General features: G+C 41.2%; 1 protein-coding gene across 1 annotated transcript; it reads right to left on the reverse strand.

Moving 5' to 3' along the window:
- Positions 1 to 691: 691 nt before the first annotated feature.
- FABP1 (fatty acid binding protein 1) lies at positions 692 to 3,966 on the reverse strand. Its single transcript, XM_044660434.1, has 4 exons — positions 3,825 to 3,966; positions 3,443 to 3,615; positions 1,616 to 1,708; positions 692 to 810 (listed from the first exon to the last, which is right to left on the reverse strand). The coding sequence occupies exons 1-4, from the start codon at positions 3,889 to 3,891 to the stop codon at positions 760 to 762; spliced, it is 384 nt and encodes a 127-aa protein (XP_044516369.1). The 5' UTR covers positions 3,892 to 3,966; the 3' UTR covers positions 692 to 759.
- Between the last annotated feature and the right edge of the window lie 17,896 nt (positions 3,967 to 21,862).

The following is a 21,862-nucleotide window of genomic DNA, read 5'->3' on the forward strand; positions in this document are numbered from 1 at the left end:
ACAGTGCAGCAACTTACCCCATCAACCTCCAAGCAGGTCCTATCTCTTTCAGGATGAACAGTCATTTGCAAAGATCTTTAGAATATTTATCCTCCATTCCTTGGAGAGGTAGGGAGCGACAAGTGCAGAATAGTATATATATATATGCAGATGGGGTCTATTACAAGGTATGATGGGCATGTAGGTGGTGCAGAGGACAGAATGCTGAACCTGGAGTTGACTCCTGGAGTTAAACTCAGAAAGATGAGTCATCTTCTTAAGAAGACTCATCTTTCTGAATTCAAATACAACTTTGGCTACTTAACTAGCTGTGTGACCCTGGGCAAGTCACTTTATCCTGTTTGCTTCAGTTTCCTCATCTGTAAAATGCTTTGGGGTAGGAAATGGCAAATCACTCCAATTTCTTAGCTGTGTGACCCTGGGTGAATCACTTCATCCTGTTTGCCTTAGTTTCCTCTCCTGTAAAATGAGCTGGAGAAGGAAATGACAAACCACTTCAATACCTTTGCCAAGAAGCCCCAAATGGGGTCACCAAGAGTCGGACATGCTTGAAAGGACTGAACAACTACAAAAGCCTTCCCGGATGGGTGGGTAGGCACAATGAATTCTGAAATTGTTATGCTGTAAGAACAAGAGGCATCAATAAAACCTGGAATAAAATTATTTGCAAAGTCATTCAGAGGCAAACGGATTTTTTTTAAAAGCCATATTTTATTGTACCAATTTTACACAGTAAAAATATATGAAAAGCAAATACGTCTAAAGTCTCTTGCTGATTCTCTTGAAGACAATATCACCCAAGGTCATGGTCTGAAAGCCAAGAAGAAATCCAGCGTTAATCTTTCCTGGAATTTCTTCCAGCATAGCAGCATGTCATACCAGTCAATGACCCCCATATTTTATATACATGAGAGATGAGGTTGGCAATCCTTCTGGATTTTTGTATAAATTCTCCATGCTTCCTGTGGGCACCCTGAGGAGGGGTGGCTTTGGGGTCTTCTAGGACCCCATTTAAAAATATAGACATTCTCAGCGGGGTTCCCTGTGTCTCTGAAGATAGAGATGCCAGTTGGGAAAGGTTTAATACCTTAACGGGGATTAACAGAAATGGGATAGAGGATTAGTATGACTGGGGGAGAGGGATGATAGATAGAATCATAGATTTTGGACTGGAAGGAGCTTCAGAGGTCAACTTTTCCAGCTCCCTCCATGTCACACTGGGTACTGGGCAATAATTCCTCTTCCCTTCCTCCTCCGTACAGCCCTCCATCTCCTTACCTGTCTTTCCCTCATCTCCTCTTCCCTTCTCCTTGAGAACAAGGACTATCTCTCTTGATTGATTTGTGTCCTCAGTTCAAAAAATACTCTTTAAAAAACTCCTTACGTCTTAGAATTGATACTAGGAATCAGTTTCAAGGCAGAAGAGAGGGGTTCAGTGACTTGCCCAAGGTCACACAGCTAGGAAGTGTCTGAAGCCAGATTTGAACCTAGGACCTCCCATATCAAGGCCTGGTTTTCTATCCACTGAGCCACTTAACCGGCCCAGTAGATGCTTTTTAGATCCATCCCCCGCAAACAAGCAATAAGAAAAATATCCAGTCACCCAGGCACTCACATTGGTGATTGTGTCTCCATTGAGTTCAGTGACTGATTTGATTCCTTTGAGAGTTGTCACCAGTTTGTTGTTTCCTTCCATCTGCACTACAGTCTGTGAAGAAACAGAAGAGTTAGCCCTGGAAGCCCTGGTGCCTGGAGGAAAGGGCAAGAGTGAGCCAGGGATGTACTGGTCAGAATTTAACAACTGCCTCTCCGGAAATCTGTATTATTGACATTTTCTCCATCACTTTAAATCTAGAAAATCAACAAAACAATGAATCAAGCCTTAATTTGTGGTGTTCCCTGTTTTCTGAGGTGTAAATGCTCACACTGAAAAATTTAACAATCAGCTCTCTCCAGCTATTTTGAGCTGGCTCCAGCACACCCTGGGAGTATGTGCACAAGCCAACAGCCTCACAGGACTCCTTGATATTGTACTGCCTGGATTGGATTATTTTCTAATTCCTTTCCTTTAACCTTTCCTTTCTCATCCCCTTTTCCCTCTTTTTCTCCCTTCTCTTCGTTTTCTGTCCGTGAATCAGCTAATAAATATCTATTGGGTGCCTGTTATGTGTCATGAACTGTGCTAAGTGTGGAAGACAGTCCCTGCCCTTAAGGAACTGACAATTAAATGGGGGAGACAATAAGTAAACATATATGTACAAGCAAGCTCTATGTAGGATAAATCTGAAATAATTAGCAGAGGGAAGGCACTAGAATTGAGGGGTTGGGAAAGGCTCTCTATAAAAGTGTGGGATTATAGGTGGGACTTAAAGGAAACCAGGGAGATCAGTAGTCAGAGTAGAAAAGGGAGAACATTCCAGGCATGAGGCATAGCCAGGGAAAATACCTAGAGCTGAGGGATAGAGAGTCTGGTATGAGGAAAAGACAGGAAGCCAGGGTCATGGGATGGAAGGTTATGTGTTGGGGTATAAGGGGTAAGAAGACTGGAAAGGTAGGAGGGAGCTAGATCATGAAAGGATCTGAATGTTGCATAGAACATTTTGTAGCTAATCCTGGAAGTGATAGGGAGTCATTGGAGTTTATCGAGTAGGTGAGTAACATAATGAGATCTTTCCCTTCTTTTTTTCTTGCCTTCCCTTGCTTTGTCTTGCCTTCTCTTCCTTTCCATTCCTTTGCCTTGTTTTCCCTTGGCTTCCTTTGCCTTGGCTTCCCTTCCCCTCCTTTCTCTTGCCTTGCCTTGCCTTCCCTTGCCTTCCCTTGCCTTGCCTTGCCTTGCCTTGCCTTCCCTTGTCTTCTCTTCTCTTGCCTTCCCTTCCCTTCCTTTGCCTTTCCTTGCCTTGCCTTCCCTTCCCTTTCCTTTCCTTGCCTTGCCTTGCCTTGCCTTCCCTTCCCTTCCCTTCCCTTGCCTTGCCTTGCCTTGCCTTCCCTTGTCTTCCCTTGCCTTGCCTTCCCTTGCCTTGCCTTCCCTTGTCTTCTCTTCTCTTGCCTTCCCTTCCCTTCCCTTGCCTTGCCTTCCCTTGTCTCCCCTTCCCTTGCCTTGCCTTGCCTTCCCTTGTCTTCTCTTCTCTTGCCTTCCCTTGCCTTGCCTTCCCTTGTCTCTCCTTGCCTTGCCTTGCCTTCCCTCTCTCACAATCTCCTTCTCTCCCCCACCTCCCCAGATGTGTGTGTTGTGTGTAGTCTTTTTGTTTTTTAAGGGAAAAAACCTTATCTTCTGTCTTAGAATCAATACTCAAGTAACATAATGGATATTTGTGTTAGCGTCTTATCCCCCAAGTAGATGGTAAGCTCCATGAGGACAGGGATCATGTCCTAGCTGACCTGCACCTCCTCCAGAGCTTAGCCCAGAGTTTGACAGTTAAACTTAATTAAGCTGGATTCTTACCTTGACCTTTTCTCCAGTCAGAGTCTCCAGCTCACATTCCTCCCCCAAATTGAACTCGTTGACCAGGACTCTGGTGCCGGAGGAGATGGTGAGCTTGAAGTGTTTCCCGTTCTGTACAATCTCAGACACACTCTTGACATCCTTTCCTTTCTGTATAATGTCATCGGGTACACCTGGTTCACACAAAATAGACTTAGACCTAGAAGGGATCTTAGAGCTCATCTGGTTCAATGCCACCATTTTACAGAAAAAGAAACTGAGCTCCTGCTTCAGGTTCTCTTCAAGCATTTTAAGTCCATTCCTTTCTAGCAAGTCAGTATAATGCCCCTGCCCCTTTGATCCCAGCATTCGATGCCCAAGGGCTGTTTTCTGGAGCATTTACCTGCAGCCTTCATGAAGGCTTCAAAATTCTCCTGGGACTGGAGCTGGTACTTTCCTGAGAAGTTCATGGTGGATGGACGTCCTCCTGAAACACCAGCTGGGAGAGAAGGTGCCTGGCCTGGAGCTGAGGGGCTGGTTTTATAGGGGGCTCTTTCCCTTCAAAGGTTGGTCAGAGGTTACCCGTTGGAAGTTTTATGATTCTGCTCAATCATTAACTCCCTGGGAGCAATGGTCAGTGATAAAGGATAAGGCAGGCAGAGTTGGGGTTAACTGAAAGGGGCCTGGTCACTTTTTGCAAGGGGTTAGCAGGTTTCCTTCAGCAGACTATTGGGGTTTAGGGACTTGCCCAGGGTCACACAGCTGGAAAGTATCTGAGGTTAGATTTGAACCCAGGATCTGATTCTCTGAATAAAGCATTTATTAAGTGCTTAATTTGTGTAAAGAGCTGTAAATACAAATAGCCAAGTCAGATTGTTCCTGTTCTTAAGGATCTCACATGGATTAGACCATCCATGTGGGAAGTTTTAGTTGCAAGTCAAATGGACATCCAAGGTTTGTAGGGGAGCAGCCCTGACGCAGGTGGTGATGCCTCTTCTTTAAGGTTATTTCCATCGATAAAATCCAGTCCCTTTCCGAGGTTGAGCCACTCGATTGTGGTCTTTGGTGGCGAAATCTTTTTTTTTTTTTCCTGGCTTTAGTAGCTGTGATTGTAGCACCTGTAGGAGCAGCAGCCAGGCTGTGTCTCTACAGGGGTTATTATTCCAGGGCTCTTGGGTCCATGATTTTAGGCTATTCCCATTAGAGTCTAAGGGGAAGTGGTAGTCAAAGTGGTGATGGTGGTTTAGACTTGGCCAGCACAAGACAACAGCTTTTGTCTCTCCCTCAGAGGGTCTTGCTACTTCAGCTAGGCTGATTTGCCTACCCTGAGTGTGGTGACTGCTTGACAGTGGGTAAAAATGGCCAGTCCCTTCTTGATAAGCTGAGGAATGGTCTGCAAGCCACTGCTCCGAGGCTAGCTCTCTATCCAATATGGTACCCTGCCCTTCAATGAGAAGATTTTATGATAAATCCCCTGTTCTCTGCAATGTAGTCATTCCGTAGTCCCAATGCTGGGACTTGTCCTCCACTGTACTGCACCTTCCCCTACTCCCTACTGAAACAAAATCCTATTTTATCTCAGATCTATAACTGGCAAAGCCAGTGATATGTGAGAATCTATCAATGGGACTTTGCCTTTTTAAGACCAATAAGAGAATTGCAAAGGGAAATGATACATCAGTGTGAATGTGAACTTTAATCCTCAGGAGCACCAAGCACTTGATGTTCTCATAGATGTCAAGAAAGCCCTTTTTTTTAAGGAACCAATTAATTAAATTTTTGTTCGTTTATTGAGATCATGTCTCCATATATCTCCCATAAGAACCACTCACAGGTGGGTCCCATGAAATCTGACAGGGAGCAATGTAAAGTCTTATACTTGGATACAAAAAGTCAACATCTTAAGGAGGCAAGGGGAAGGCATAGTTAGACCGCATTTACTCTGAAAAAGTACTAGGGGTTTTAGTGGACCACAAGTTTAACTTAAATGAGCAAAATGTTAAGATTCAAATTAATTAATATACAATAACTATTATATTTTATAAAGTTTATTAATAATGACTAAAATAAAAATCTAGAGTAAAAAACCTGCTTTCCTAGCCGTGCACATGAAAAAGAGAGAGAGAAGCAGAGTTACAGCCAACTATATACAAAATGTGGCCATGCAACGTGGTGGAGAGATTAAAAGGAATTTTGGGAAATACTAAAGGAACTCTGGGGAATGTAGTTCAAAGGTACAAAATTCTCTAATTATACAAATATGATGGAACAGCCAAAAGAATTAATGTAATCTTTGGGCTCTAATAAGCAGAACAGAGATTCCAGGAAGGGAGATGAGAGTCCTCTTTTGCCTTGGCCTCATCAGACCTCACTTATAGTAAGATGTTTGTGTGTGTCACAATCTAAGAACAATATTGATAAGTTGGAGATGGTCCAGAGGCATCATGAATAGATGAAGGTCCTTGAGTTCATGCTGTACGAGGATCAGTTGGAGGACCTGAGGGTGGTTAGCTGTAGAGGAGAAGACTAAAGGAGGACAGGATGACTATGTTGGGAATTATCTTACATGGAGTACAGATTTGATTTGTTCTCTTTGGCTCCTATGGCAGAACCAGAAACAATGGATGAAAGGAACAAAAAAGGATGGATTCATTGGATGTTAGGGAAAACTTTCTAGAAATTAAAGCTAAGCCACTACAGAATAGGTAGTGAGTTCCCTATCAAGTAAAGACTGGTTTTATACCATTTATGGATCAGGTATAATATGGCGGGGATTGCATTGGTCTTGATGACTGCTAGGCTCCTTCTAACTCTCAGATTCAAGGACTCTGTGATTTGACTCAAACCTTCTTTTCCAGCCTTATTCTATTCTCCATTGGGGAAAGAAACACTAGAAAGAAGCTAGACTCAGAGCCAGGGGAACCTGAATTCGAATCCCTCTTCTGACATAACAAGTTGATTCAGTGGATAGAGTGCTGGACCTGGAGTTAGGGAGACCCGAGTTCAAACCCTGACTTGGAAACTTCCTACTTGTGTGACCCTGACCAAACTGATGAACCTTTCTCCACCTCAATTCCTTTGTCCATGAAATCAGATAATCATAGCACTTACCTCTCACAGGTGTTGGTAGGATCACATGAGTTCACTAATGTAAAATGTTTTGTAAATCTCAAAGCACTATATGGAAATGCTCCCTTTTGTTATTAATAAAAGCTTGTTGAATTTAAGTGAAATTAAATAATCACAGGTAATGTGTTGGCCTGAGACCATCACATATCACCTCCAGGAAAATCCTCTTCTAAAGTCTGATTGGGACATGGAGGCAGCTCCAAATTCTGGAAGGATATGCCAGGGGTGAAAAGGCTTTGCCTCATCCTATCAAGCTAGAAACAGTATACTCCAAACGGTGCTGTGGCTCTGGCACTCCGTGCTGAATAAGGTTCACTCACCTTGTCCAGTATTACGACACCCTAAACTGTCTGACTCCTTCAGAACTTTTTAGACCTATCGCCTCTTAGTTCCACCTACATATCCCACACTAGCCATCCTTCAACCCTTCCTCTGAATGAGCCTTGACCATTCTGGCCTCGGGTCTTTGTACACATGATTTCCAGGGTCTAGAGCCACTCTGTCCTTTCCCTTACTCTTTCCTATTGAATTTCTATTCACTTTTTAAAAGTCCAGAGACAGCTCTTCCAGGAAGCCTTCCCCAAATGCCCTCCAGGTCAATGACCATTCTCCCTTGGCCCTCACATAGGAAATTTGCACATCTTCAATGCACTCATCAAGCATTTTTTGGGGGAAATTATTTATGAGAGAAGCAGAGAGAGAGCCAGGTTCCAGTCAGGAAGACCTTTGACACATACTAGTGGCTACGTGATCCTGAACAAGTTACTTCTCAGCTTTCTGGTAGTTTTAATGCTATTAAGTTGTAGACCAAGTAGACATCTGCATTGCAAGAAGGAGTTTCCTCATCTGGGAGTTCCTTAGATCAATAAAATCATAGTCATTCAACAGATATGTATTACTATGCTAGTGGTATGCAAGAATGAGGGGATGCAAAGAAAGTTTTAAAAAAATGGAGTTCCTGCCCTCAAGGAACTCATGTTCTAAAGAAGTTAGTCCCTATTCCCTAGTTATCTGGGTACGTATCATTATCCCTTGTAGACTGTAAACTTTGCTGTTGTTGTTCAGTCATGTCTGACTCTGCCATCCTACTTAGAGTTTTCTTGGCAAAAATCCTGGAGTGATTTGCCATTTCCTTCTCTAGCTCCTTTGACAGATGAGGAAACTGAGGCAAACAGAGATAAGTGACTTGCCCAGGGTCAAACAGCTAATAAGTATGTGAAGCTAGATTTGAACTTAGGAAGATGAGTCTTTTTGCCTTCTGGCTGGGCACTCTATCCACTGTGCCACCTAGATTGTAAACTAGGGAAAGGCAAAAACCGGTCTTTATCTACAAGTAACTGGGAGCTCAAGCTCAGTTGCATTAGGCTTTCCTCACTGTTGGAGATTAAGTCTCTGATTGTACATAGGAAGTTCAATATAATGCTTTCTATACATAGTAGATTCTTAAGAAAGATCCGATGAACTAAACCAAATTGATTTCAATCCTAGAATTTCCTGCTGTGTTCAAATGGGTTTTCCTCTTCTGATTTCCTTTGGGACTATCCCCCACTCTGGACAAATAAGATTTAAATCTAAAAGTCAATTCTGATGTAGGGACAGATCAATATGGTTTGGTTCCCTCTCTACTGACCTTTCACTTGAGACCACAGAACCTAGTAACTATTTATAAAAATGCCCAGGTGCAGCAATGATTGCACCCACCCACTAACTGAGCAAACAAAGGAAGAGATAAATGTAATCTCCTTTGCAAAGTTCAGATGACTATCCAATTAGAAAAATAATCTTGGTACTTAGTGGCTCAATTTCAAATGTGAATAACCATTTAAACTTTCCCTCTCCATTCTCCATCCAAGTCCATCTCTCATACCCAATCTCAAGGGTGAGACCCCTAGAACAACTTGAACTTCACCCCTAATCTCATCTCCCAGGTCTTACCTCTAGCTAAATGGTTCAATGCCAATCACAATCCAAAACTCCATGCCAACCCCAACTCCCAAATCCACCCTACACTCTGTCTTCCGAATTACCTAACTTAAGGTTGGAAGAGCTTCCTGGGGCCATTTTATTTCACCCTTACATGAAAGAGAATTCTCTTTATAAAATAACTCAACAAGTAGGGAAGGCAATAAGTATTTATAAAGTGCCTACTGTGTACTATCCACTTTTGCTAAATTCTTTTAAACAAACAATAACCCTTCAGGATAGGTGCTATTGTTATTGCCATTTTATAGTTGAGAAAACTGAGATTAAATGACTTAAAATTTTCCCACCCTATTCACTTTCTGGAGCCAAGAAGAACAGATCAACCCTTCCATGGCTACAGCCCTTCAAATACTTGACCAAAGTTGTCAGTCTCCTCTGTAGATCTCTTCTCTAGGTTAAATGGTTCCAGTTCCTGGTGTCTAATATAATATTATCTCAAGTCCCTTTACTGTTCCGGTCACTTTCCTCTGGACAGACTCCAGCTTATCAGTGTTCTTGTGAAAACTTGGTACACAAAAGAGAACACAATCCTCTGGATGTCGTCTGATGGGGCAGAGTACAGCAGGACTGTCAGTGTCTGAGTTTCAGATAATTTCTCTTTCATGTAGACGCTGTTCACTTTCCTGACTGCTGTACAATAATAATTGACTCTGTGTTATCTTGTGTGAGGACTGAAGTTCCATTAATTAGATTTTTCTTTTCCCAAATTATGGATCAGTAAATTGAGCCTCAGAACAATTTAGTGATTGGTGACATTGATGTGTCCAACTCTTGGTGACCCCATGGACCATAGCATGCCATTACTGTCCATGGGTTTTCTTGGTAAAGATACCAAAGGGGTTTGCCATTTCCTTCTCTAGTGGATTAAAGCAGAGGTCAAGTAACTTACCCAGGGTCCCACAGCTTGTGCTCCAGAACAGATTTTAATTCAGGTCTCCCTTACTCTAGTTCTAGCAATCCATCCATTGAGTCTCCTGACCTGCAATTAGTTTACCTTTTGTTGTTTGTACTTGGTTTTCCAAGAGGATCCTCATGGGGTGATGGCTTGACTTGAGGGTAAATTGGAGTTAAGTGAGGCACAGTCGCATAAAGTTGCCAGCCAGCCTTACTCTCTCTTCCAAAGACATTGAAGTCCAGTGAAATCATGATGACTGATAATGGTCTGGGACCAGAGGATGACCATAGTATCTTCTACATCTGACCACACTCTAATAAGAGTTCCACAGTACCTGCTGTAGCTGCCTTCATGGCTGTTGTAGCAAATTGTTCTCATCTCCCCATTTCACTGAGAGAAGACTTCATATTCTTGAGGTAGATACTCCCTTTGGTGTTCAGGAAGGACCAGCACCTTTGCTGTGAAGGCTTGCTGAGCCCTTTTCAGGGGCATCCATCTTTCACCCCACTCTCATCTGTGGCTCCCAGAAGTCTGTGGCTCTGCACATGCTATAGCTTCTTGGAAGTAGCTACTTACTTTATAAACGTCAGAGGCTAGATTGGAGCCCAAATATTTCCAACTTTGAGTTCACAGTCAGTGTTTCTAACTTCCTAGTAATATTCCATCACATTCGTGGATCTTAAATTTTCAACAAACACTTGTCAAGCTGACCTTTCAATAAATGTATTAAGTATCTACTATGTGCAAAGCACTAGGGATTCAAAGATAAAAAAAAAATTAGTCTCTTCCCCAAGAAGCATCCATTCTATTAGAGGTGACATAGTTGAAAAGCTTTGGATTAGAAGCAAGGGATCAAATCCTGGTTCTGTTGCTTAGCATATCTGTAACTTTAAAGATTTACAAAGTACTTTACAAATATTATTGGGAGCCAAGATGGTGGAGTAGAGCAGAGAAACTCAATGTCACCATGAGGACTCTCTACAATAGTATCTCATTTTATCCTTGCAACCACTCTGGGAGGTAGGTGCTAGTGTGATCTCCATTTTACATATGAGGAAACTGAGGCAGGCAGAGGTTAAGTGACTTGTCTAGGATCACAGAGCTAAAAAGTATTTGAATCTGGACTTGAACTTTCTGACTCCAGGCTCAGTATCCCAGGTCTTCCTTTAAAGTGATTTTGATTTGATTTGATTTGATTTTTCCCCTTTAAAATTCTTTATCTAATTAATTATTTTGGAATATTTTTCCATGGTAACATGATTCATGTTCTTTCCCTCCCCTCCTCCCACCCCCTTCCCATAGCCAACAAGTAATTCCACTGGGTTTTACATGTCATTGATCAAGACCTATTTCCATATTATTAATATTTGTACTTGGGTGATCGTTAAGAGTCTACATCCCCAATCATATCCCCATTGACCCATGTGATCAAGCGGTTGTTTTTCTTCTGTGTTTCTACTCCCACAGTTCTTTCTCTGGATGTGGATAGCATTTTAGAGTGATTTTAAAGGTAGGTTAGATAAAATCTGGCAACTAATTGAGTATTGGAGGTAAGGGGAAGGGAAGAGTATTACTTGTAGGTTGTAATCCTAGATTACTAGAAGGATAGAGGTACCCTTAACTGAAATAAGGAAGTGAGGAGAAGAGGTGGATTTAAGGGGGAAGAAAATGAGATAATTTGGGTACCATGATGTAAAGCTTCAAGTTTATAATGTTTTATGCTCCTAATCTCAATTGAATCATTTTGGGAAAGAAGTAATAACAGTTTTATTGTGCCAGTTTTATAGCTGGTGCAGGACTTCCTAAAACCATTAAGTGGCAGAGCCTGGATCCTATCCCAGATTTTTTAGCTCTGAGTCTGGGGTTGACACTGCCTGGCCTTTCCCTCTAAACCAGAGTCCTAGCCTAGGTCTCATAAATTGCTCAAGATATCTGCGATTGCAGAAGGGCCGAAAAGTTGCTTGAGATCTCACAGCAAGTTGGCAGGCAGAGCTGAAACCCAAACCTGAGGTCTTTGAAGACTTGCTGAGTGGTTAAGAAGCACCTCAACCCTAGCCCAGGGGAGCCAGGCAGCACAATACACAGAGTGCTGACCCTGGAGTCAGGAGGAACTGAATTTAAGTCAAAGCTGAGACCCTTACTAGGTGTGTGACCCTGGGCAAGTCATTTCACCCTGTTCACCTCAGTTTCCTCATCTGTAAAATGAGCTGGAGAAGGAAACAGGAAACCAATCCAGTAAAAAAAACAAAAAACCCTAGAGGGGCAGCTGGGTAGCTCAGTGGAGTGAGAGTCAGGCCTAGAGACAGGAGGTCCTAGGTTCAAATCCGGCCTCAGACACTTCCCAGCTGTGTGACCCTGGGCAAGTCACTTGACCCCCATTGCCCACCCTTACCAATCTTCCATCTATAAGACAATACAACGAAGTACAAGGGTTTAAAAAAAAACAACCCTAAATTGGGTCACAGAAAGTTGGACACAACTAATGGATTAAACAATGACATAACTTTAGCCTATCACCATGGAGCACTTTTTTTTTAAGATGTCCAAATGAGGGGAGTGGGATGCATTAGAAGGAACAGCAAAGTCTGAATCTAAGAAACCAAATTCAAATCTGGTTCTGACACTTGTAATTTGTATAACCCTGGAAAAATAATTTAAAATCTCCAGACCTCAGTTTCTCTACCTGTAAAACAAGAGGGTTGGATTCGATGGATTCTAATTCTTTTCTAGTTCTAAATCTATGATCCAAGGATTTCTCTGGGCTTTGGTGTCCTTGTTTGTAAATTAGAATTGGGAGAGAAGTATTGGACTAGATGATCTTTGTGGTTCTCTCCAGGTCTAGGAGTCTATGAACCCATATTTGTCGTCACTTTCTTTTGAGTCCAACTCTTTGTGATCCCTTTGGGGGTTTTCTTGGCAAAGATACTGGAGTGGTTTGCCATTTCTTTCTCTAGGTCATTTTACAGATGAGAAAACTGAGGCAAACAGTATTAAGTGACTTGTTCAAGGTCATGTCTGAGGCCAGATTTTGAATTCAGGTCTTCCTGACTCCAGGACAAGTGCTCTCTCCACTGAGCCACCTGGTTGCCCCTAGGAGGTGCTTTGTGAATTTCAAAGCATGTCCAAGATTCTTTGACCAACTGCCTTTGTCTGCCATTGGAATACAGACTTCTCCAAGCAGTGCTAACACAGGATTCTGTGGTCAGAGAATACTCGACGTTGGCATTGTTACCTTTGGACTTTTACAAATGGCAGGGTCAATAAAACCAGAAGTTTATGGAACAGAGAAATTAGGGAGTGATTATTTGCATTCAAAATGATTCATCGGACAATTTCTTTAGTGAGGATTATGGATTTAGAACTGTAAAGGAATTTAGAGGCCATCAAGTCCAAAGACTCTAAGAGATGAAAGGGATCTCAGCATCCATCTGGTCTTACTCATGGAAGCTGAAGCCAAGAAAGGGAAAATGATACCCAAGACACAAGCTGTAAATAGGTAAAAATTCAGTTTACATACAGCTTTTTTTAGGAATTTATCAATTAAATAAAGTCTGCTTGACCTCTTAGACCACAGGAACTGACTGTCTTTAGCTTCATTTTTCTTCCGAGGGTGGTTTTATTGTTTGTCCTTCATTTTAAAATATTATCTTTTTTCCAATGATATGTAGAAACAATTTTTAATCATCATTTTCTGACATTTTGCAAGCTATGTTCTCTCTCTCTCTCTCTCTCTCTCTCTCCTTTCCTCCCTCACTTCCCTGAGATATCAAGTAATATGACATAGGTTATATATAAGCTGTCATGCCATACATATTTCTGTATTCCTCACGTTGTGAAAGAAGATACACATCACTTATATAAGAAAAAAAAATTCATGAATGCCCATTTTCCAAGAGAACATGAGTTCCACAGTCATGGCTTGCCTTGCTTGTGAATTGGATTTAAGTGAGGCTGAGTTCCACCAAGTCACTGATCTCACTCTCTCTTCCAGAGTCATCCAAGTCCAGTGGCATGCGAGAAATCAAGATGACTGGGGGTAACCCCGGACGCAGTGCATGACCACCGTGTCTTTGACTTCTGACCAAGCTCTAAGGACTCCTCAGCGCCCATTTCAGCTGCCTTCGTGGCTGATGGAACACGTTGTCCTCATCCACTCCTTCCACCAGGAGAAGTCCTCACAGACTTGGGGTAGACGTTGCCCTAACTCAGTTTGAGACCTGTTGGTTACCCTCAACATGATTTAACCTGTCTATTGAGAGGCTTTAACGAGGGTATGGTCCCTGCACATGTCACTAGAGCTTTTTGGAGCCACAGCGAGAGCTGAGTCAGAGACAGACACCAAAGGTGGATGAGCAGCCCTTGGGATTAGTCCTCCTGAGGGTGGTATTACAAAGGGGCTTCATCTAGGGAAGGGGGAGGCCCAGGCTGCTTACAGAGGACCAAACTGGCCCCGTTAGGAAAAAAAGGAGCTGAGTTAAAGCATTGAGATCAATCCCATGAGATGACCACTGGACTTCCAGCCTGAGCGAGGTAGAGAGACCCAGTCTCTAAAACAAACAACCCCCCTCTTTCTGACCTAATTTCAAGGCAGGGATTTGAAAGCTCACATTTTGATGGCTAAACCCTCGTATCTTTTGTCTTGTGTCCTTGGGGTCCTTGCACTCTCCTATGTCTGTGAACTCTATTCCATTTGGCTACAAAAGTCCAGGGAACAGAAAGCAGCTAAATTTCTCCCAAATAACTTTTGCTCTGTCTGTTAATCCTTTGCACTATGAGTCATCAGGGAGGCATCCCATCCTCATTATACTACTTGATTTTATTGGTTTTCCTTGGTTGATTTGGCCATACTAACCTGATTTATGTTAACCAAGTTCCCAGGAAACATTTATAATTGAAACATCTATTCATTCTTTGCCTTTGTAACCCAGCCGTAGCACTACAAGGAGAGAGTAAATGCTTAATAAGTGTTTGCTGCCTAGTTGGGGTCCATTCATTTATTTACTTTTATGATTAATTATGATTAATTTTATTATTATAATAATTAAATTAATTATTCCTAATTATTAATTATATACTTAATATAATTCTATTAGTTTTTTAAATTAACAAATAACTGCTTTCTATCCTTCTCTTCCCTCCCCTACAGACATACTTGGAAAGAAAAAAGAAACCCTTGTATCAAATATGCTTAGTCAAGCAAAATAGATTCCCAAATTGGCCATATCCGAAAATGTACATCCCGCTGATCATTTGGAGGCCAGATCTCTGTCAAGAGGTAGGTAATGGCTTTTTCATTCGTCTTTTGGAATCACAACTGATCATCGTTCTGATCACAGTTCTTAAATCTTTGAAAGTTGTATCTATAATGTTTTATTATATAAATTTTTCTTCTGTTTCTGCTCACTTCACTCTGGCATTAGTTCATGAAAGTCTTCTCATGTTTCTTGGAAACCTTTCCTTTCATCACTTTTGTGGCACAATAGTATTCCATTACATTCACGTACCATAATCTGTTTAGTCATTCCCTTATTAATGGATACTCTCTTATGGATGCTCTTTTTTGCCAAAAAGAACTCCTATAGCATCATTCTTAGCTATGTGACCTTGGGCAAGTCACTTAACCCCATTGCCCAGTCCAGTGATTCCCAAAGTGGGTGTCACCGCCCCCTGGTGGGTGCTGCAGCGATCCAGGGGGGTGGTGATGGCCACAGGTGCATTTATCTTTCCTATTAATTGCTATTAAAATTTTAAAAAATTAATTTCCAGGGGGCGAAGTTATATTTTTTCTGGAAAGGGGGCGGTAGGCCAAAAAAGTTTGGGAACCGCTGGCCTAGACCTTGCCACTCTTTTGCCTTGGAACTGATATTTAGTCTACTTTCTAAGACAGAAGACAAAGGTTTAAAAAAAAGAGTTACTATAAATATTTTGTATGTTTAGATCCTTTTTCTCTTTCTTAGATCTTTTTGGGTTACAAAGCCAACTAGCGACATCCCTCAGGCAGAGAATGCACACAGTTTAGTGACTCTTTCGACATGATTCCAAATCACATTCCAGAACAACTAAAACAATTATTGAACCAACAATACACCTGTTTTCCCAGAATTCTTTTAAATGTTTATCATTTTCCTTTTTTTGGTCAACTTTTTAATTCTAATTCATTCATTCATTTCCAATGTGGGATGGTTCTGGCTCCTTAGCTATAACAGAGATTATACCAGCTAGGTTCATGGCCAGTTTGGTGCTGTGTATTGGTTCCAAGGCAGAAGGGTAGCAGGGGCTAGGCAATGGGGATTAAGTGACTTGTCCAGGGTGATACAGTTAGGAAGTGTCCAAGGCTAGATTAGAAACCAAGACCTCCAGTCTCTAGAGCCTCGCTCTCTCTTGCAGGGTCATTGAAGTCCAGTGGCAAGACTGGCAATTGATTTGTCCAGGGCATTTTACAGTTCACTGGGGTCCCTTGGGGGCATTTGGGGTGTTCAGGGAGGATTGAAGCTGTAGTATGAGGCTTGCCAGGTACTCTCAACCTGGCTTAGTCCATCTGCTGAGATAGTTTTACCAGGATTGGCGACTGGGCATGCTACAGCTTCTCGGAGCCACAGGTGAGAGTTGGGTGCCAGGTGGACACCAGTAGGGGATGAACAGCCCTGAAAAGGGCTCAGCAAGCCTAGAGGCACTGGTCCTCCCTGAATGCCCCTATTTGTATATAGTATAATGATAGAGAGTTGTAAGAAAGAGAGGAATTCAGAGAAGCCTGAACTGACATGGATTAAGATTCACAGAACAAGGAAAATTACATACAGAATTACTACCATGATCAAAATAAAAGGGGCAGTTAAGTGGCACAGAGTTCTAGACTTAGAGTCGAGAAGACCTGAGTTCAAAGGCAGCCTCAGACACTCACTAGCTATGTGACCCTGGGCAAGTCACTTAACCTTGTTTGCCTCAGTTTCCTCATCTGTAACATGAGCCAAAGAGAAATGGCAAACCACTCTAGTCTCTTTGCCAAGATAACTCCAAATGGGGTCATGAAGAGTTACACACAACTGAAAACAACTAAACAAACAAAATAAAGTATATTCTAAAAGGAGTCTAAACTCTTAGTAATTGGAGGGAAATGATCATTTTCTATCTCTGAGGATGGAATATGCCATGCGCTTTCAGACTTTGTTGCCATGTTTTTAAAATTGTCTTTAATAATAGTTCACAGTTGATCATTGTATAATATGGCTGAAAGACATTTTTTTTTAAATCTTAGGACCATTTTGAGTTGCAAATGTGGTCCAACTTCTCATTTTATAGGTAAGGAAACTGGGGGGAGAGTTAAGCGAATTTACCCAAAGTCACCCAGATAGTAGGCTTCCAAGGTAGACTCTCTGCCCCCTTTAGAGCCGGTTAGGAAAGGAAGACCTACGGAGACGAGGTTCCTTCTTCCAGTTCTTCACCCTAAATATCATCTTACAGGGACGAGTGAGAGGCTCATCTAACGGATAATTGCCCGGTCACTGGCCTGTGGGTTTTCAAACATGATACATTAGTCTCCTCTGTCATGACCCATACAACTCTTGCTCAACTTTCCCTTTTGGTCAAGGTCTTTGCAAAGTTGGTTGAACTTCAACTAAATGGAATTCAACTAAACCAGTGGTTCCCAAACTTTTTTGCCTACCACCCCCTTTCCAGAAAAAATATTACTTAGGCTCCTGGAAATTAATTTTTTAAAAATTTTAATAGCAATTAATAGAAAAGATAAATGCACCTGTGGCCATCACCACTTTCCTAGATCGCTGCAGCACCCACCAGGGGGCGGTGGCACCCACTTTGGGAATCACTGAACTAAACCAACTCCTTCACTCTTATATCAAGCTCTGTCTGATTGGCAGCTGCTAAGCTTCCTCTGCTGATATCCCCATCACAGAATGTTGGGGCTGCAAGATGCCATCTTATACACCATCTAGTACAAAACTCCCCAATTTTGTAGATGAGACGATTGAGCCCCAAAGGGGGAAAATGATTCATCCTTGTCACACAGCTTCCAGGAGGTACTGGCAAGACTTGGACTCAAATCCCCTGATGCCACGTCTAGTGATCTTTCAACCACAACCATGTTGCCTCATGGTGGCATCAGTAAACACAGTTTAGATCTGAAACTGTCTTCCAGTAACACATTAATGCCTGGGTAGAATTTTATTCAATTTACCAAACATTTATTAAGTACCAAAAATATATAAGACATGGTAGTAAGTGCTGGGGATTTAAAAAAATTTTAAATTAAATTTATTTTATTATATATATACATTTTAAAATTAAATTTTTAAAATTTAAATTAAATTAATTTTTAAATTAAAATTTTTAAATTTAAATTAAATTAATTTTTTAAAATTTAATTTTAACTTAATTTTAAAATGGACATGATGTCTGCCCTCACAGGTCTTATAGTCTGCTAGGTGGTTACAAGATGCACACAGAGGGGACAGGTAGGTGGCTTAGTCAATAGAGCATCAGGTCTAGAATTGGGAGATCATGGGTTCAAATTTCACCTAGGGCACTTCCTAGCTGGGTGAATCACTGAAACCTAATTGCCTAGCCCTTATCATTCTCTGCCTTGGAACCAATCCTTTGTATTGATTCTAAGACAGAAGATAAGGGTTATAAAAAAGATGTACATAGATAAGAAAATACTAAGTACATATAAAATAATAAGATGTAACTTAAAGGGATAGAGAAGGGAGGAGGAAGATCAGGAAGACATTGTAGAGAAGGTCTGAGCTGGTGCTTTGAAGGAAATAAGGAACAGAAAGAAGTGGCGACAGATTTGAATCCAGATCCTCTGACTTCAGAGTCAGTGTTCCTGCCACAGTACCATGCTATTATCTCAGGTGGAATATGAGCTCCTACAGAGCATAAAATATTTGGGATTTGTTATTGTATTCACAGTTTTGTGCATCTATTAGTCATTTGTCAATAAATATCTGTTGCATTGCATTGAACTGTTGAATATTTCTAATGATGGGGAATTAATTCACTGTGTAATGAGGCATCTATAAAAATCCTTCTTGAACCTTTTCATCTGTAACACCTCAGTTTAACAAAATTCCTATGTTTTTCTTCTAATGCTCTAAACCAGTGGTTGCCAAATTTTTTGGGCCTACTGCCCCCTTTCCAGAAAAAAAATATTACTTAGTACCCCTAGAAATTAATTTTTTTTTAATTTAAAATAGCAATTAATAGGAAAGATAAATGCACCTGTGGCCATCACCACTTTCCTGGATCACTGCAGCACCCACCAGGGGGCGGTGGTACCCATTTTGGGAATCACTGCTCTAAACAGTAGCATCCCCAGTCTTATTCCCAACCTTGATCAAAAGTTTATTCTTTATAATTTTCATAACTTGATTATTTCCCTCCCAGGTCATCACTGGAAGGGAAATCCCCTGGCTTGCTTATGACATCTGGTGATGTATTGAGCATCTATAGGACAGATATAAAAACTGGGCTTCCAACTGGTGAGACTTTCTCTTGTAGGATATTAGAATATTAGAATATCTTGTAGGATATTAGAATGCATTGGTTCTAAGACAGAAGAGCAGTTAAGGGCTAGGCAATTGGGAAATCAAGTGACTTGCCCAGGGTCACACAGCTAAGAAGTGTCTGAATCCAAATTTGAACCAAGGACCTCCCTGTCTCCAAACCTAGCTTTTTACCTGCTCAGCTGATTCAAATTGTGCCTTTTGCTTCCTATTTTAAAAAATACATTACAAATCAGGAATATTTGAATTGCATAGATTTTTAGTAATTCTCATTGATTCATTTAGGTAAGTGTCACAGTGAATATAGCACTAGTCTTGGAGTCAAGAACACCTGCCAGACACTAGCTGGGTGACTGAGCAAGTCACTTCATCTCTTTGTCTCAGTTTTTTCATCTATAAAATGGGGATAATAATAGCATCTACCTCCCAGGGTTGTTGAGAGGATAAAATGAAATCATATTTGTAAAGCACTCGGCAAATTTTTAAATACCTTGTGAAGGTAATTTATTTATTTTTTTAGCTATTCACTCATTCATTCATTTGCTTATTTTTATTAATTTATTTATTTAGCATTTCCAGAATTATTTTTGAAAAAGTATGTGGGAAGCCTCACTTCAGGATAATAATTTGCTCTGTTATCTTCCCCAGATTCACAATTGTCTTATTTTGTGGTGAAAGTATAAAAAGGATCTATCTGATGGGTCCTATTTCCATCTTATACTTTCCCCAATCGCTCTGTTCTTGGATCTAAACCTAAGAATGTGGTGAGATCTTCAGACTATTGGGAGCTAACATCAGGCTTTGGTACTAAGCAAAGCCTTGCCAACTGGGTCTGCCAGCTAACAAAATATTAGCCAATTCTTTCCACATTCATCAGCCTGAGGAAGTTGTGAGTGCCCATATCACATAAAAGGAGCCAATGAGAAGGGGTTGTCCTCCATTATGGAAAGCTAGGTGGGCAAACACATAAATGCAGGACTCAAAAAATGAGAGTCTCTCTGCTCCTATCTGCAAGATTGTATTCATTTTAAGAAAGTCCAGAGAAGGCCAACCAGGATGGTGAAGGATCTCAGTCCACATCATATCATCCTTCGTTTCAAAGAGGAACAATGACATCAAGGAGTGATGTCTTGACATATATAAATTATATTTAAGTGAGACAGAGTTGCGCAAACTCATCAGACTCAGTCTCTCTTCCAGCATCATCAAAGTTCAGAGTACAAAAGATAATCTAATTAAGTCATTTCATTTTATGCCACTATTTTATAACTGTATATTCTCTGCATATAATCCTATTAGATAATCAATATTTGAGTGATAATGTGTAAGGAATAATCCCAATTATTAATTGATTGTATAATTGCGTATGAGAATTGGTAGTCCATGATCCTATTGTGAGTAAAATCTTCTGAAGTGCCTTGGCAAAATATCCTTGCCAAGGGAAGTTGTGCCCATGTCTCCAGCATCCTGGAATGTGTCCAGACATGATATCTCAGTTGGCTTTGAAGCTACAAGAGTGACCTTGGCTTTTTGCCATATAAGAAATAAATGATTACTTCATAGAATAGAGACTAGAAAAGGACCTGACCTTCTTGAAGGAGACCTTCTCTTGTTGCCCCTTCTTGAGAAGAGATTTTCAAGAGATCTCTCCCCTTTGGTTGAGTAGGGAAGGGCATGGACCTGACATTTTGTAATTTACACATTTCTACAGTAAAATGTCAAAATGACTCAGATGATTGCTTCCCAGTATTTATTTTTCATTTTTACAAGGATCAAGACAGCTGGCAATGGTCCAGGATCCAGTGGATGACCTTCTCTTGAAGATGGCTCTTCAACATCAACAGCTCTGGGCTCTCCACAATTCCTGCTTCACCTGCTTTTATGGCTTTTGGAAAAATTGTTCTTATCCACCCATTCTGCTGGGAGAGGTCTTCCCATGCTTCGGGGAGACACACCCCTAACTTATTTATAGGTTTGGGACCTGCTGGTTACTCTCAACCTAGTGTAGCCTGCCAGCCAAAGAGGCTTTACTGAGGTGTGGTCACTGCTTCTGCTCTCACTTCTTGAACCTAGGTCCTCCTCATTTCATCCCTGGAAATGCCCACTGAGCCACCTAGCTATTCCCTTTATGATTATATTTTAAGCCTCTCACTCATATTCAATAGCATCCTGGGATCATTGTGTGTGTGAATCAATCATCATTCCACAAACCCGACCCCAGGCAGAAGTTGTCTCAATTGCAAGAATACTTAACTCTGGTGTCCCACTCCAACTCATGCTTTTAGTACCTTTCAAGGTCCAGAAAGAAAGAGTGCATGCCTTAGAAATTTCATGGCTCGATAAATGATGTCTTGTCTCACAATTTCCCATTCCCAGAAATGTAGTGGTTGAGGAAATCACCTCTGCAGGGGATATTCCAACTCTCTTCTCTGTCTCTTAAGTTTGATGTCTTTTTATCCTGGCACCTAAATTTGGAGCTCTGAAGAGAGTCTGTGCCCATTTTCCATGACCATTCCATTTTGATGTGAATGGACTTTGCTGGTTTCTGTGTTCAGCAAAGATAAACAAAAAGGTAGACATCTTGATAGAGATTCCTTAAGGAAAAAAAAGTGGTGCCAATATGGAAAGAGGGATGGACAAACTGCTTTCATGATCTCATGTCTGAGAACCTCATTGACTGTAGAAATCCTAAATTTGGAATGCAAGGACTCACTTTGGAACATTAAAAGCTTGAAGGTTCTCATCCGGAGTTGTCCCTGAGATCCTTGAATTATATATAACGCTCACTACCCTAAGAAAGCAGTGATAGGACCAGCCCAGACCTTCTCTCCAGAATTATGCAGCTCCTGGCCCTGACATAAAGTTGAAGCCATGAAGTAGGTTGGAAGAATGAGTAAACAAAAAAGAATC

The sequence above is a fragment of the Gracilinanus agilis genome, chromosome 2, assembly GCF_016433145.1.
Source record: "Gracilinanus agilis isolate LMUSP501 chromosome 2, AgileGrace, whole genome shotgun sequence".
Lineage (NCBI taxonomy): Eukaryota > Metazoa > Chordata > Mammalia > Didelphimorphia > Didelphidae > Gracilinanus > Gracilinanus agilis.

Excerpts from the sequence above, each read along its gene's own strand:
- FABP1 (XM_044660434.1), bottom strand. The coding sequence starts at position 3,891 with ATGAACTTCTCAGGAAAGTACCAGCTCCAGTCCCAGGAGAATTTTGAA. Across the intron at positions 1,709-3,442 it reads TGACTGGAGAAAAGGTCAAG|ACTGTAGTGCAGATGGAAGG; the intron begins GTAAGAATCCAG and ends GTTTCTTCACAG. Across the intron at positions 811-1,615 it reads ATGGAGACACAATCACCAAT|ACCATGACCTTGGGTGATAT; the intron begins GTGAGTGCCTGG and ends CTTGGCTTTCAG.